The 13158-nt window shown below is 47.8% G+C and overlaps 1 protein-coding gene across 7 annotated transcripts in view; it reads right to left on the reverse strand.

Annotated features, from left to right (window-relative positions):
* The window catches only part of LOC147097633 (uncharacterized), a 165801-nt gene that overhangs the window by 146793 nt on the left and 5850 nt on the right, over nt 1-13158 (reverse strand). For all 7 annotated transcript variants that reach the window (XM_085971620.1, XM_085971616.1, XM_085971619.1 and 4 more), the window contains exon 4: nt 2394-3677. In XM_085971620.1, the coding sequence (XP_085827746.1) occupies nt 2394-3609 (1216 nt within the window). In that variant the 5' untranslated portion in view covers nt 3610-3677. The remainder of the gene's footprint in view (nt 1-2393; nt 3678-13158) is intronic.

The following is a 13158-nucleotide window of genomic DNA, read 5'->3' on the forward strand; positions in this document are numbered from 1 at the left end:
CAATATGAAACCATTTGACAAAGGGTGCAATAACTGGGCCTACACCTTCAGCAGAACAGCACCAAACTCTGCAGGTGACTTTCCGGGGGAGGGGGAGAAGGGGATCTCTCCCGTTGGCCGTAACTTTGGCACAAGAGTCACAGTAACCCCAGAAACCGTACTCGCCAAGGAATTTTTAACGAACATACGAAAACGACGGGAGGAAACGACTAGCCGGTCCAGCAAGCCTGCCCCACACCCCTCATGATGGCCGGAGCAGAACGACCAGACAACTCACCGCCCTCCCGCCGCCCCCTCCATCCCGCAGCCATGTGATCTCCTGTGAGGGGCAAAAAAAAACCAAAATGGTGGAAAAACCCCAGGGCCAATGAGGGAAAAAACATACTCTGGAAAATTCCTCTCCGACCCCCCTCAGGTGATCGGAACCGGTCCAGGAGATCACACGGACCAAGTGTTATCTGTAAAGACACTGACCTTCTATATGATGCCATCTCTGCCCCAGTCAGGAACCAGTCCAGCCCCCTCTTGCAGCTAATGTGGACCGTAAACTCTCAAAACATGGAAACACTAATCCTTAAGATTGTTTCCCTCAATGGCTCAATGAGTTTGAATAGCCAAGCTACAGATTAGAGACAGTGCCTTTAGGTTCACTAGATTGATTCCTGGGCTGAGAGAGTTGTCCTATGATGAGAGATTGTGTAGAATGGGCCTATACTGTCCGGAGTTTAGAAGAATGAGAGGTGATCTCATTGAAACATACAAGATTCTGAAGGGGATTGACAGGGTAGATGCTGAGAGGTTGTTTCCCCTGGCTGTAGAGTCTAGAACTAGGGGGCATAGTCTCAGGATAAGGGGTTGGCCATTTAAGACTGAGATGAGGAGGAATTTCTTCACTCAGAGGGTTGTGAATCTTTGGAATTCTCTACCCCAGAGGGCTGTGAATGCTGAGTCTTTGAGTATATTCAAGACTGAGATCGATAGATTTTTGGACTCTAGGGGAATCAAGGGATATTGGAATCGTGTGGGAAAGTGGAGTTGAGGTTGAAGATCAGCCATGATCTTATTGAATGGCGGAGCAGGCTTGAGGGGCCGTATAGCCTACTCCAGCTCTTATTTCTCATGTTCTTAGTTTAAGAAGGCTCTAAGTTCAACCCCATATCTGTACTGAGTTGGCCGATCTCAAGCATTATCTGAATGGCAATAGATTGGGAGAAGGGGAAGTGCAAAGAGACCTGGGTGTCCTTCTGCACCAGTCGCTGAAGGTAAGCATGCAGGTGCAGCAGGCGGTTAAGAAGGCAAATGGTATGTTGACCTTCATAGCGAGAGGATTCGAGTACAGGAGCAAGGATGTCTTGCTGCAGTTGTACAGGGCCTTGGTGAGACCACATCTTGAGTATTGTGTGCAGTTTTGGTCGCCTTATCTGAGGAAGGATGTTCTTGCCATGGAGGGAGTACAGCGAAGATTCACCAGACTGATACCTGGGATGGCAGGAATGACGTATGAAGAGAGATTGGGTCGATTAGGCTTATACTCGCTGGAGTTTAGAAGAATGAGAGGGGATCTCATTGAAACTTATAAAATTCTAACAGGACTAGACAGACTAGATGCAGGAAGGATGTTCCCGATGGTGGGGGAGTCCAGAACTAGGGGTCACAGTCTAAAGATAAGGGTAAGCCATTTAGGACTGAGATGAGGAGGAATTTCTTCACCCAGAGAGTGGTGAACCTGTGGAATTCTCTACCACAGAAGGCAGTTGAGGCCAATTCATTAAATATATTCAAGAAGGAGTTAGATATATTTCTTAAGGCTAAAAGGATCAAGGGATATGGGGAGAAAGCAGGGACAGGGTACTGAGTTTGGATGATCAGTCATGATCTCATTAATTGGCGGAGCAGGCGCGAGGGGCCAAATGGCCTACTCCTGCTCCTATCTTCTATGTTTCTTGGCTCAGGCAATGAGAGAGAGAGCTATGACTGACCTCAGCGTCCAGATTACAAAGGGAAAGAATTATCAGCCGCAGATCCCACTCTTAATTGTTATCCAGCCACGCCTAATAGGAGTGTTTGAACATCAGGGGAGAACAGGGTCAGGGCTGGGCTGTGATGTTCCCTCCAGCCTAAGTGACCAACCAACACTCAATGACTAGACTCCCACGAGAATAATGGAGGGTGTTCATTATTCTCCCCAGCAAGAAGTTAATGTCTTTATGGGCAGTGAGGAACAGTAATCAGCAAATAAAAAAAAATGAAAGAACGAAGCTATTTCTGATTACTTGCAATGCCATCAAGCATGTCCACTGTTAACGGCAAGATGTGTCTTGACAGGCCTGCTCTCGCGCGTGTGAAAATACATCAACCAAAGTTAAACTCGGCATTGAATCCTTTTGACTTACCAGGAGTACAATCCTTCCCCAAACTTGTCAGAGCTTGTTCAGTTTGATGAACCTCTTTCACTGACGCATCGACAGAAATTGCAGTCACGGCCGTTACCTTGCAGCTGTCTTCATTCCTTAAGGGTATAACAGTCGAAGAACTTTCCACGTTGCTTTGATGCTCAAGTGGTCCTAGAACCAGCTCTGTATCAGGCCATGACTGGAGGGCACCGTGCGGGATATTAACAGCCTTTCCACTGCAGTCACTTGGCGTCGTAACATCTCCAACTTTGCCACCATCAAGGCTACTTTGACTGAAGCATACCATTTCATCATCGTCTCTTGAGCAAGCAACCTCAAACTCGTAAGACAATGGATCTACTGAAGTGTTCAAATCTTCTTCAGGTTCACAGGATACATCAAAGCTGTAGGACACTGGATCCAAAGAAGTGTACTGCACTTCTTCCTCGCCGCAAGCCACGTCATACTCGTAGGTCATCTGGTCTAGTGAAGTGTATTGGTCTCCATCTCGTTCACAAGTTAAATCAAACCCATACAATATCCGATCGACGGCAGTGCTCTGAACGCTATTTATCGTGTGAATGTCCTGCTCCTCTTGGGTATACGGTGCCAACAACGCCCTGCCTCCTACTTCTGACACGTTCAAATTGATCCCGTCTAAAATATTCTCCGGCAGGCAAGTGGAAAAAGAATTGATATGGTTATTCGATTGGTCACCCCTGTTTGCAGCAGAAGTTCTCAAATTCTCAGTTAGTGTGGAGTGCGTTGGAGCAGGTCCAAGCTTGGCCATGGTGGGCCCTTCTTCAGAGCCTATTGCTTCTTTGTGTCCAGCATTCTCTTGCTGCCCTAATGGACTGACTGGCTCACAACCAGAAGCATCCACAAACTGGCTTTCGTATTCCACCCTTGACCGCGAGCTCGGCGGTGTCCCCATCAGCTGGTTAACGCCCGTAACGCTCTCGAGGGGTGCACTGAGGGACTGTTCACATTGCGTCAGACAGGTAGTCCCACCATTTATCTCCCCCATGCCACTCGCGTAACTGAGGCACAAGCTGGTGCTGTCCTCGCCTCCTGTACCATGGTGTGAAAGCCCCGCATTGACTATTTGATCTCCGGACAGATTCAGCACATCATCTGGGCTGCAAAATCCCTTGTTGACGTTGGTCTGCATTTCTTCATCCCATAGTATTAGTTCCTGATTATTATTTTTCTCCATTGAATTGACGGAACAACCGTGCCCTCTTGCAAAGTGGTTTATACTTTATGATCAAAGTTCCTTTGCAACTGGAAGAGAAAATGTTTAGAACATAAGAACTTCTTTAGGCCCAACAATCCTGTCTTCTTAGTCACCGAGTTCAATCACACCAGCCCACTTTTTTGTTCCAAGCATATCCCTCAATTCCTTCTCTCCAAAAACACAACCAGTTGCCTCTGTAACTCAGATTACAGACATTATAGAAACACAGAGCACAGAAGGAGGCCATTCGGCCCACTGGGCCTGTGCCGGCTCTTTGAAAGAGCTCTCCAGTTTGTCATACTGCCCCCTGCTCTTTCCCCACAGGCATAACCTTGCAAATATTTCCTTTTCAAGTATATATCCAATTTGCCGGAAAATTAGTGAATCTGATTCCTAATACTTTCAGCAGTGCATTCCATATCATTAACTTAAAAATAAATTCTCACCTCCCCTCTAGTTCTTTTCCCAATTATCTTAAATCTGTGTCCTCTGGTTACCGACCCTTCTGCCAATGGAAACAGTTTCTCCTTACTTACTCGATTAAATCCACTCATGATTTTGAACACCTCGATTAAATCTCCCCTTAACCTTCTCTGCTCTAAGGAGAACAACCCCAGCTTCTCCAGTCTCTCCACATCACTGAAGTCCCTCATCCCATGTACCATTCTGGCCATGTATCAAATGACCGCCTGTTTCTTTACGCGTTTGCTGATGTCTAGCACAGAATTTTGAGTAACAGTTGAAAGTTTAAGAGAAAAATGTGACAGCTGGGTATTCGTGCCAGATATACTGTAAGCAAATCTCCCATTTACACTGGGCTCGTAAATCAGAAGAAACACTGTTTCATAAAAGTAGTAAGATTATACCATGCAAAACACAAATGTATTATTCTTCTGCTGAAGTCTCGGTGTGTGTTTCTTTAAGGCTACAACGTTTGCGACGTTTTGAAAAGGTCATCGACCTGAAACGTTAAGCCCCAACTCCCTCGCTCCACAGATGCTGCCTGATCTGCTGAGCATTTCCAGCACTTTGTTTTTAGTTCAGATTTCCAGCATCTGCAATATTTTGTTTAAGTAAACACTGGGTGAACTCCTCGAGGTTAGTTAAGAGACCGTTGAGTAAGGGCTTGGGCGAGTTCATATGGAGGGCAGTATAGCTACTCCAGCACTAAGGCTTTGTGTTCCTCCACTCTGCATGAACTAAGAACAAGAACTCGCCATAGGGAGGAATGGCGCAAACAAACTCACTCTGCAACGCAGTGCGTCAATGCCTGGACGTGCATCCCATCAAGTCATCCAACAAGCTCCACGAACACCGAACAAAAAATATCGGGACGAAAGTCAGAACACACAGGAGGAAAGTTGTACCGCCCGATATGCTCTCCTGGAGGCATAGGCTCATGATGGCCCTACGGGTATCGGTAGCGCTCCTTTACCTCATCTAACTCCTGGTGGTGAATGCTCGTAAGCTATTCGACCATGGGTGCATCACAGCTGAGCCTGGTCACGGACACGGACGCGCGCGCACACACAGTTACCCATTAAGCCATCGACGGGAGCTTGCCGCAAGAAATATCTGACCATGGTCTTTGCAGCTATCTGGGTGCCTTCGGTGGAACTCGCTTTCCAGTCCAGTGAGAAAAATCCCACCTGGCTAAATACACACAGTCAGTTGGCCTGCAAATGCGGCCAAAAAAAACATCAGTTTTAAACATTAGGTGTCAGCCGTGGTTCAGTGGGTAGCATTCTTGCCTCGGAGCCAGAAGGTTGTGGGTTCAAGTCTCACTCCAGAGATTTGAGCACATAACCTAGGCTGACACTCCCAGTGCGGTGCTGCGGGAGTGCTGCACTGTCGGAGGTGCCGTCTTTCGGATGAGACGTTAAACTGATGCCCCATCTGCCCTCTCAGGTGAACGTAAAAGATCCCATGGCGCTATTTTGAAGAAGAACAGGGGAGTTATCCCCGGTGTTCTGACCAATATTTATCCCTCAACTAACATCACGAAAAAAAAGTAGATGATCTGGTCATTATCTCATTGCTGTTTGTGGGAGCTTGCTGTGCGTAAATTGGCTGCCGTGTTTCCTACATTACAACAGTGACAACACTTCAAAAATACTTCATTGGCTGTAAAGCGCTTTGGGATGTCCGGAGGTGGTAAAAGGCGCTATAGAAATGCAAGTCTTTCTTTCTTTTAATTAACTCTTCTGAATGGATCATTAATTGAGTTAAACCTCGGACCTTGGTTTGAAGCGACTGGTTGAGTCTTCAGTAGGAAGCCGGCCCCACACCTGAATCCCGGGTGTCCAACAATAATTCAAATGGGCTTCACTACTCTGACCACTCCAGTAGCCAGCCTGCCCCGAATGCTTTGTTGCTTGCTCCTTGCTCATGTGCAGGGGAGGGTCTGGGCGAAGAAAAAACTCCCCTGCACCCCCCCCCCCCCCCCCCGTGAAATCAGTACTGCACACGTACAGTCAAGAGATGACAGCCTGGTCTGGAGAGGTCACGTTTGAAACCCATCAAGAACATGGGCATCTGAAAAGAACAAACGAACTTGCATTTATATAGTGTCTTTCCCCTCCCAAGGCACTTCACGGCCAATGAAGTACTTTTGGAGTGTAGTCACTGTTGTAATGTAGGAAAATGCGGCAGCCAATTCGCGCACAGCAAGCTCCCACAACCAGCAATGTGATAATGACCAGATAAATGTTTTTTTCTGGTGCAGTTTGAGGGATAAATGTTGGCCAGGACACCAGCAGAACTCCCTTGGTCTCCTTTAGCAAGTGCCACTTACAGGCAGGCGGGACCTCGGTTTAACGTCTCATTTGACGGCACTACCTACAACACGGCACTCCCTCGGTACTGTACCGACATATCAGCATAGATTCTGTGCCGGCGCCAGAGCTTGAACCCATGACCTCCCACCTCCCCACCTCCCCGCCCCCCCCCCCCACCGCTCAGCGGCAAACGTGCTCCCAACGAGCCAAGCTGATGTCTTGACATCCAACACCCAAAGATCAATCAACAAGGTAGTGTGCTGCCAGGGAACTCGTCGCTTTTATTCTTTATACCCTACGGGATAAATGTAATTGCAGTGAAACAGTTTTGATTTCTCAAGGAGATCAGATTTCAAATTCCTGAAACGATTTCACTTGAAGATTCACTGCCGAGGAAACGTTCAAAGCACAAGCCTTCTAAACCAGCTCTCCAGACGGTGTTGCAGTGGGTGATGGGAGTTAGCCATGCCAACAATAAAGGTCACGGGTTCAAACTCACCCAGGGGCCAGTGAGAGGGCGGCAATTTTCCTACTGTCCTCAGCAGCCTCAGAAGGGAAGGAAGATGGGCAAACAGCAACTCTTAGCCTCAGAGAGGGTGCAGAAAAGATTTACAAGAATGGTTCCGGGGATGAGGGACTTCAGTTACGTGGATAGACTGGAGGAGCTGGGGTTGTTCTCCTTGGAGCAGAGAAGGTTGAGAGAAGATTTGATGGAGGTGTTCAAAATCATGAGGGGTCTAGACAGAGTAGATAGAGAGAAACTGTTCCCATTGGCAGAAGGGTCAAGAACCAGAGGACACAGATTTAAGGTGATTGGCAGAAGAACCAAAGGCGGTATGAGGAAAAACTTTTTTACACAGCGAGTGGTTATGATCTGGAATGCACTGTCTGAGGGTGGTGGAGGCAGACTCAATCATGGCATCCAAAAGGGAGTTGGATAAGTACCTGAAGGAAAAAATTTTACAGGGCTACGGGGAAAGGGCGGGGGAGTGGGACTAGCTGAAGTGCTCTTGCAGAGAGCCAGCACGGGCTCGACGGGCCGAATGGCCTCCTTCTGTGCTTTAACCATTCTATAACTATCCGGCCAATCCTGAAGAGCAAAGTGTGTGTATGAATATCGAGTGCAGAGGGGTTCGGGCCAGTGGATGCTGCCCTTTCCCACGTTCGAATATGACCTGCCAACAAGGTTCCCCCATGTTTTTGTCTGGGTGCGTGGCCCCCTTAATGGGCCGGGCGGCCCCATTCTCAGTTTTTGCACAGGCGCGAAATTTAACGGTCCCGGGCTGCGCGGCTTGCAAGGAACGTTGCCTGCCAACACGCTCACTGTCCAGGCTCATAGTGTCGCTATAATGTCATCGTGTTAGCTGTGGCTCAGTGGGTAGCACACTCTCGCCTCTGAGCCAGAAGGTTGTGGGTTCGAGTCCCACTCCAGAGACTTGAGCACACAATCTAGGCTGATGCTCCCGGTGCAGCGCTGAGGGAGTGCCACACTGTCGGAGGTGCCGTCTTTCAGATGAGACATTAAACCGAGGCCCCGTCTGCTCTCTCCGGTGGGCGTAAAAGATCCCATGGCACTATTTCGAAGAGGAGCAGGGGAGTTATCCCCGCTGTCCTGGCCAATATTTAACCAACACCTAAAAACAGATGCCATTATCACACTGCTGTGTGCGGGAGCTTGCTGTGCGCAAATTGGCTGTCGTGTTACCTACATTACAATAGCGACCATGCGTCAAAAAAGTTCTTCATTGGCTGCAAAGCGCTTTGGGACTTCGAGGTTGTGAAAGGCGCTTTAGAAATGCAGGTCTTTTTTTCCTTTATAAACTTAATGGAAGAATGGCCACTGGGACACTGAAGGGTTTTCACCTGTCGAGCCATGGGGTGGGAGTGGGGAGAGGAGCAAAGAGAAGGAATTAGCAAAAAAAAAATTCAAAATCCTTACCATGGAATATAATGTGGAGAAATGTGAAGTTACCCACTTTGATAGGAAAAATAGAAAAGCAGAGTATTTTTTAAATGGTGAGAGACTGGGAAATGTTGGTGTTCAGAGAGACCTTGTACACGAATCACTGAACGTTAACATGCAGGTACAGCAAGCAATTAGGAAAGCAAATGGTATGTTGGCCTTTATTACAAGAGGATCTGAGTATAAGAGTAAAGACGTCTTACTGCAATTACATAGGGCCCTGGTGAGACCACACCTGGAGTATTGTGTACAGTTTTGGTCTCCTTACCTAAGGAAGGATATACTTGCCATAGAGGGAGTGCAACGAAGGTTCACCAGACTGGTTCCTGGGATGGGGGGATTGTCCTATGAGGAGAGATTGAGTAGACTGGGCCTATATTCTCTAGAGTTTGGAAGAATGAGAGGTGATCTCATTGAAACATATAAAATTCTTACAGGGCTTGACAGGGTAGATGCAGGGAGAATGTTTTCCCCTGGCTGGGGAGTCTAGAACCAGGGGTCACAGTCTCAGAATAAGAGGTCGGCCATTTAGGACTGAGATGAGGAGAAACCTCCTCACTCAGAGGGTGGTGAATCTTTGGAATTCTCTACCCCAGAGGGCTGTGGAGGCTCAGTCGTTGAGTATATTCAAGACAGAGATCGATAGATTTTTGGATATTAAGGGAATCAAGGGATATGGAGATGGTGCAGGAAAGTGGAGTTGAGGTAGAAGAACAGCCATGATCTTATTGAATGGTTCAAGGGGCCGAATGGCCTACTCCTGCTCCTATTTCTTATGTTCCTATATTTTCGTAAGTTAATTAGCACTTCCCTGCTTCCAGTTCCACTGGAACCAACCCACAAAGGAACACCATGCATCATTAAACCTGACATTTTTACGCCTTTGTCTAATTAACCTTTAACACCTACTGTAAATAGAGCACAGTATGAAAACCTGTGGGATATGATCTACATGCCAAACGTCGCACTGACCATAACTCACTCGTGACTTAGAAGGTCACCTTATATATAAATCACGGCCAACGGGTCTTCACAATGTTCTCTCCACTTCCACTGACAAGATTTGCTCACATCTGGAGCCTGATTAACAGCTAAATATCACTCAGCACAGATCAGGGACAGAGCCTGGGACACTTCTGGTCTGTATAGCCCAGTTCCGCACTGGACAACGCAATGCGATCCTCTCAAATTTCAAGCAAGCTTTGAAGACCACTAGCTACACGATCTTCAAAGCTTGGTTGAAATTTGAAGAGGATCGCATGGCAGGAGAGGGGCTTATGGTAGAGTGACTCGCCTTATGAGGGTGGGGGGTCTCTGTCCTCTGTTGGGACTGTTTTATCGATGGGGGAAAGAGGAAAGGGGGTCTCACATCCATGAGGACCAATTGTGAAGAAAACATCTACAAAGGTTATAGGCCTTTGGTTCTACATCTTTCGGCACAGCCAAAGATCAACTAGGACGATGCCAGAACTGAGAGGGTACAACCATCAGGAAAGACTGAAGAGGCTGGGGCTCTTTTCTCTGGAAAAAAGACCGAAAGCTGGCCTAATTGAGGTCTTTAAGATTATGGAAGTGTTTGATAGGGTAGACGTAGAGAAAATGTTTTCACTTGTTGGGGGGGGGGGGTGGGGGGGCGAAGTCCAACACTAGATGTCATAAATATATACGATAGTCACTAATAAATCCAATAGGGAATTCAGGAGAAACTTCTTTATCCAGAGAGTGGTGAGAATGTGGAACTCGCTACCACAGGGAGTGGTTGAGACGACTAACATAGATGCATTTAAGGGGAAGCTGGATAAACACGAGGGAGAAAGGAATAAATGATTATGTTGACAGGGTGAGATGAAGCAAGGCGGGAGGAGGCTCGTGTGGAGCCTAAACACCGGCACGGAGCCATTGGGCCTGTTTCTGTGCTGTCAAATTCTATGTAATTCCAGGACCGAACCTGATCCTACTGCTACGCAACAGCGGCACGCTCGCACTTTACACAGAAACATAAAAGATAGGAGCAGGAGTGGGCCATTCGGCCCCTCGAGCCTGCTCCGCCATTCAATGCGATCATGGCTGATCATCCAAACTCAGTACCCTGTCCCTGCTTTCTCCCCATATCCCTTGATCCCTTTAGCCTTAAGAAATATATCTAACTCCTTCTTGAATACCAGTTAAAGTTCTCTTTTAATTGCAGGAGTTTCTGCCGCCATCATTTAAATAGGGGGTCGAGTACCCATCGGAAGCCTTTTTAAAGAGTGAAAATGGAGGACAAAACTAACAAATGGCGAGTCGACCATGCCCCTCCTAGTGGCCATCTTAATAACTGCACGGAGCAATCACCCAGCCCACCCCTCAGCACCATCATGTTATTATTGGCATGATCTGATCTTTAACCCGTGGTCCCGAGTCCCAATCTTAGCCGACTGGACTGACTACTGATTTTCTTCGGGAAGCTGGAATGCCGACTGGACTAGACAGACTGGATGCAGGGAGGATGTTTCCCCTGGCTTGGCGGGGCGGACTAGAACGAGGGGTCATAGTCTCAGGATACGGGGTAGGACATTTAGGACTGAGATGAGGAGAAATTTCTTCACTGAGGGTGGTGAACCTGTGGAATTCTCTACCACAGAAGGCTGTGGAGGCCCAGTCACTGAATATATTTAAGAAGGAGATAGATAGATTTCTAGACACAAAAGGCATCAAGGGGTATGGAGAGAGAGTGGGAATATGGTATTGAGACGGAGGATCAGCCATGATCATATTGAATGGTGGAGCAGGTTCGAAGGGCCGAATGGCCGACTCCTGCTCCTATTTTTCTATGTTTTCATCGTCTATGAAGCGTTCAGTCAAGGTCTCCAGCGGTTCGGAGAAATGTCCGCCTGACTGGCGCCCGCACCACCGCACGTCAATGCTGACCTGACCGCACCATTCGTTTCCCTCCAGTGAGCCAGCGCTGTCAAGCCCCTGGGCTTTGCAGTTGAAAGAAATAACGAGGGTCAAGACATTCTTACGATACCCTTGCGTGCTATTTCTATGCCGGCATTAATAAACGCTCGAGTACGAACAGCATACCAGCATCTAGTACAAGTAGGTTAAGGTTCATACACAAACTTCACTGGGATTTTCTAGCCTTTGATCCGTTCATACACAATGTATCTCAATGTTTGGCACAACTGTTTCAACTTGAAGTTGTTTCGGAGTATTTTTGTAAAAGACTTGTATTAGAGTGGTTGTGATCTGGAATGCACTGCCTGAAAGGGTGGAGGAGGCAGATTCAATCGTGGCTTTCAATAGGGAATTGGTTAAGCACCTGAAGGGAAATAAAATTGCACGGCTATGGGGAAAGGGCAGGGGAGTGGGAGTGGCTGAAGTGCTCTTGCAGAGAGCCGGCACGGGCTCGACGGGCCGAATGGCCTCCTTCGGTGCTGTAACCATTCTATGATTCTATTCTAGTGTCAGCTGTGGCTCAGTTGGTCGCACACTCGCCTCGGAGTCAGAAGGTTGTGGGTTCAAGTCCCACTCCTGGGACTTCAGCACGTAAAGCTAGGCTGAGGGAGTGCTGCACTGTCAGAGGTGCCGTCATTCGGATGAGACGTTAAATCGAGGCCCCGTCTGCTCTCTCAGGTGGACGTAAAAGATCCCACGGCACTATTTCGAAGAAGAGCAGGGGAGTTCTCCCTGGTGTCCTGGGCCAATATTTATCCCTCAACCAACATCACAAACAGATTACCTGGTCATTATCACATTGCTGTTTGTGGGACCTTGCTGTGCGTAAATTGGCCGCTGCGTTTCCCACATTACAACAGTGACTCCCTTTCAAAAAAAAGTACTTAATTGGCTGTAAAGCGCTTTGAGACGTCCGGCGGTCGTGAAAGGTGCTATAGAAATGCAAGTCTTTCTTTCTTTAACGCCTTTCACGACCACCGGATGTCCCAAAGCACTTTACAGCCAATCAAGTACTTTTTGAAGTGCATCGCTGTTGCAATGTAGGAATCGTGGCAGCTAATTTGCGCACAGCAAGATCCCACAAACAGCAATGTGATAATGACCAGATAATCTGGGGGGGTTTTTGGTGATGGTAATTGAGGGATCAATGTTGACCAGGACACCGGGGATAACTCCCCTGCTCCTCTTCGAAATAGTGCCATGGGATCTTTTACGTCCACCAGGAGTTGTTTTACCATGAAATGATCTCATTACTTAACAGCAGCAAATGTGCTATAAAAGCTCCCATCTCACAGCTGTTCACTTTCCAAGCTCAGAAGTTGTTACTTACTGCATTTGGAAGACAGAGTGAGCTTTATGCAGGTTGCAAGTGTTTGGAGTAAACTCTATCCAGTGTCACCTCATTGGAACAACCTCTCTCACCATTGACAGATCGCTTCTGTCATCTCAACTTCACCTGCCATCTATTCCATCAACATTGGTGCCCTTGAAACTATCTCAGCTTGGTCCTCAAAATCCCAACACCAGCAGCACCAGGCACACCAGCAGCATCAACAACACCAACCTTCTCCGTAATCACCCGAGGCTGCACAGGACACAGGGCATCAGCACCCGACCACATTGCTGCCCGGGAGGCCAGGGATGGCCTCACCATGGCCAGATTTACTTCACTCTACGCTGTACACCCTGGCTGCCACATGTGCCAGTTGGCACTACCCCACACCAACACCATAAAGCATCCCTACAATGCCCAAGCCATTCCTTTCACACTCATCACCATTGCCGGGGGGGGGGGGGGGGAACCGTTATGTCTCACCGTTCACTGCAACTCACTAAGCCACTTCCAAA

This window comes from Somniosus microcephalus, chromosome 31 (assembly GCF_052327205.1).
Source record: "Somniosus microcephalus isolate GS21.2 chromosome 31, FLI_Smic_1.0, whole genome shotgun sequence".
NCBI classification, from domain to species: Eukaryota; Metazoa; Chordata; class Chondrichthyes; order Squaliformes; family Somniosidae; genus Somniosus; species Somniosus microcephalus.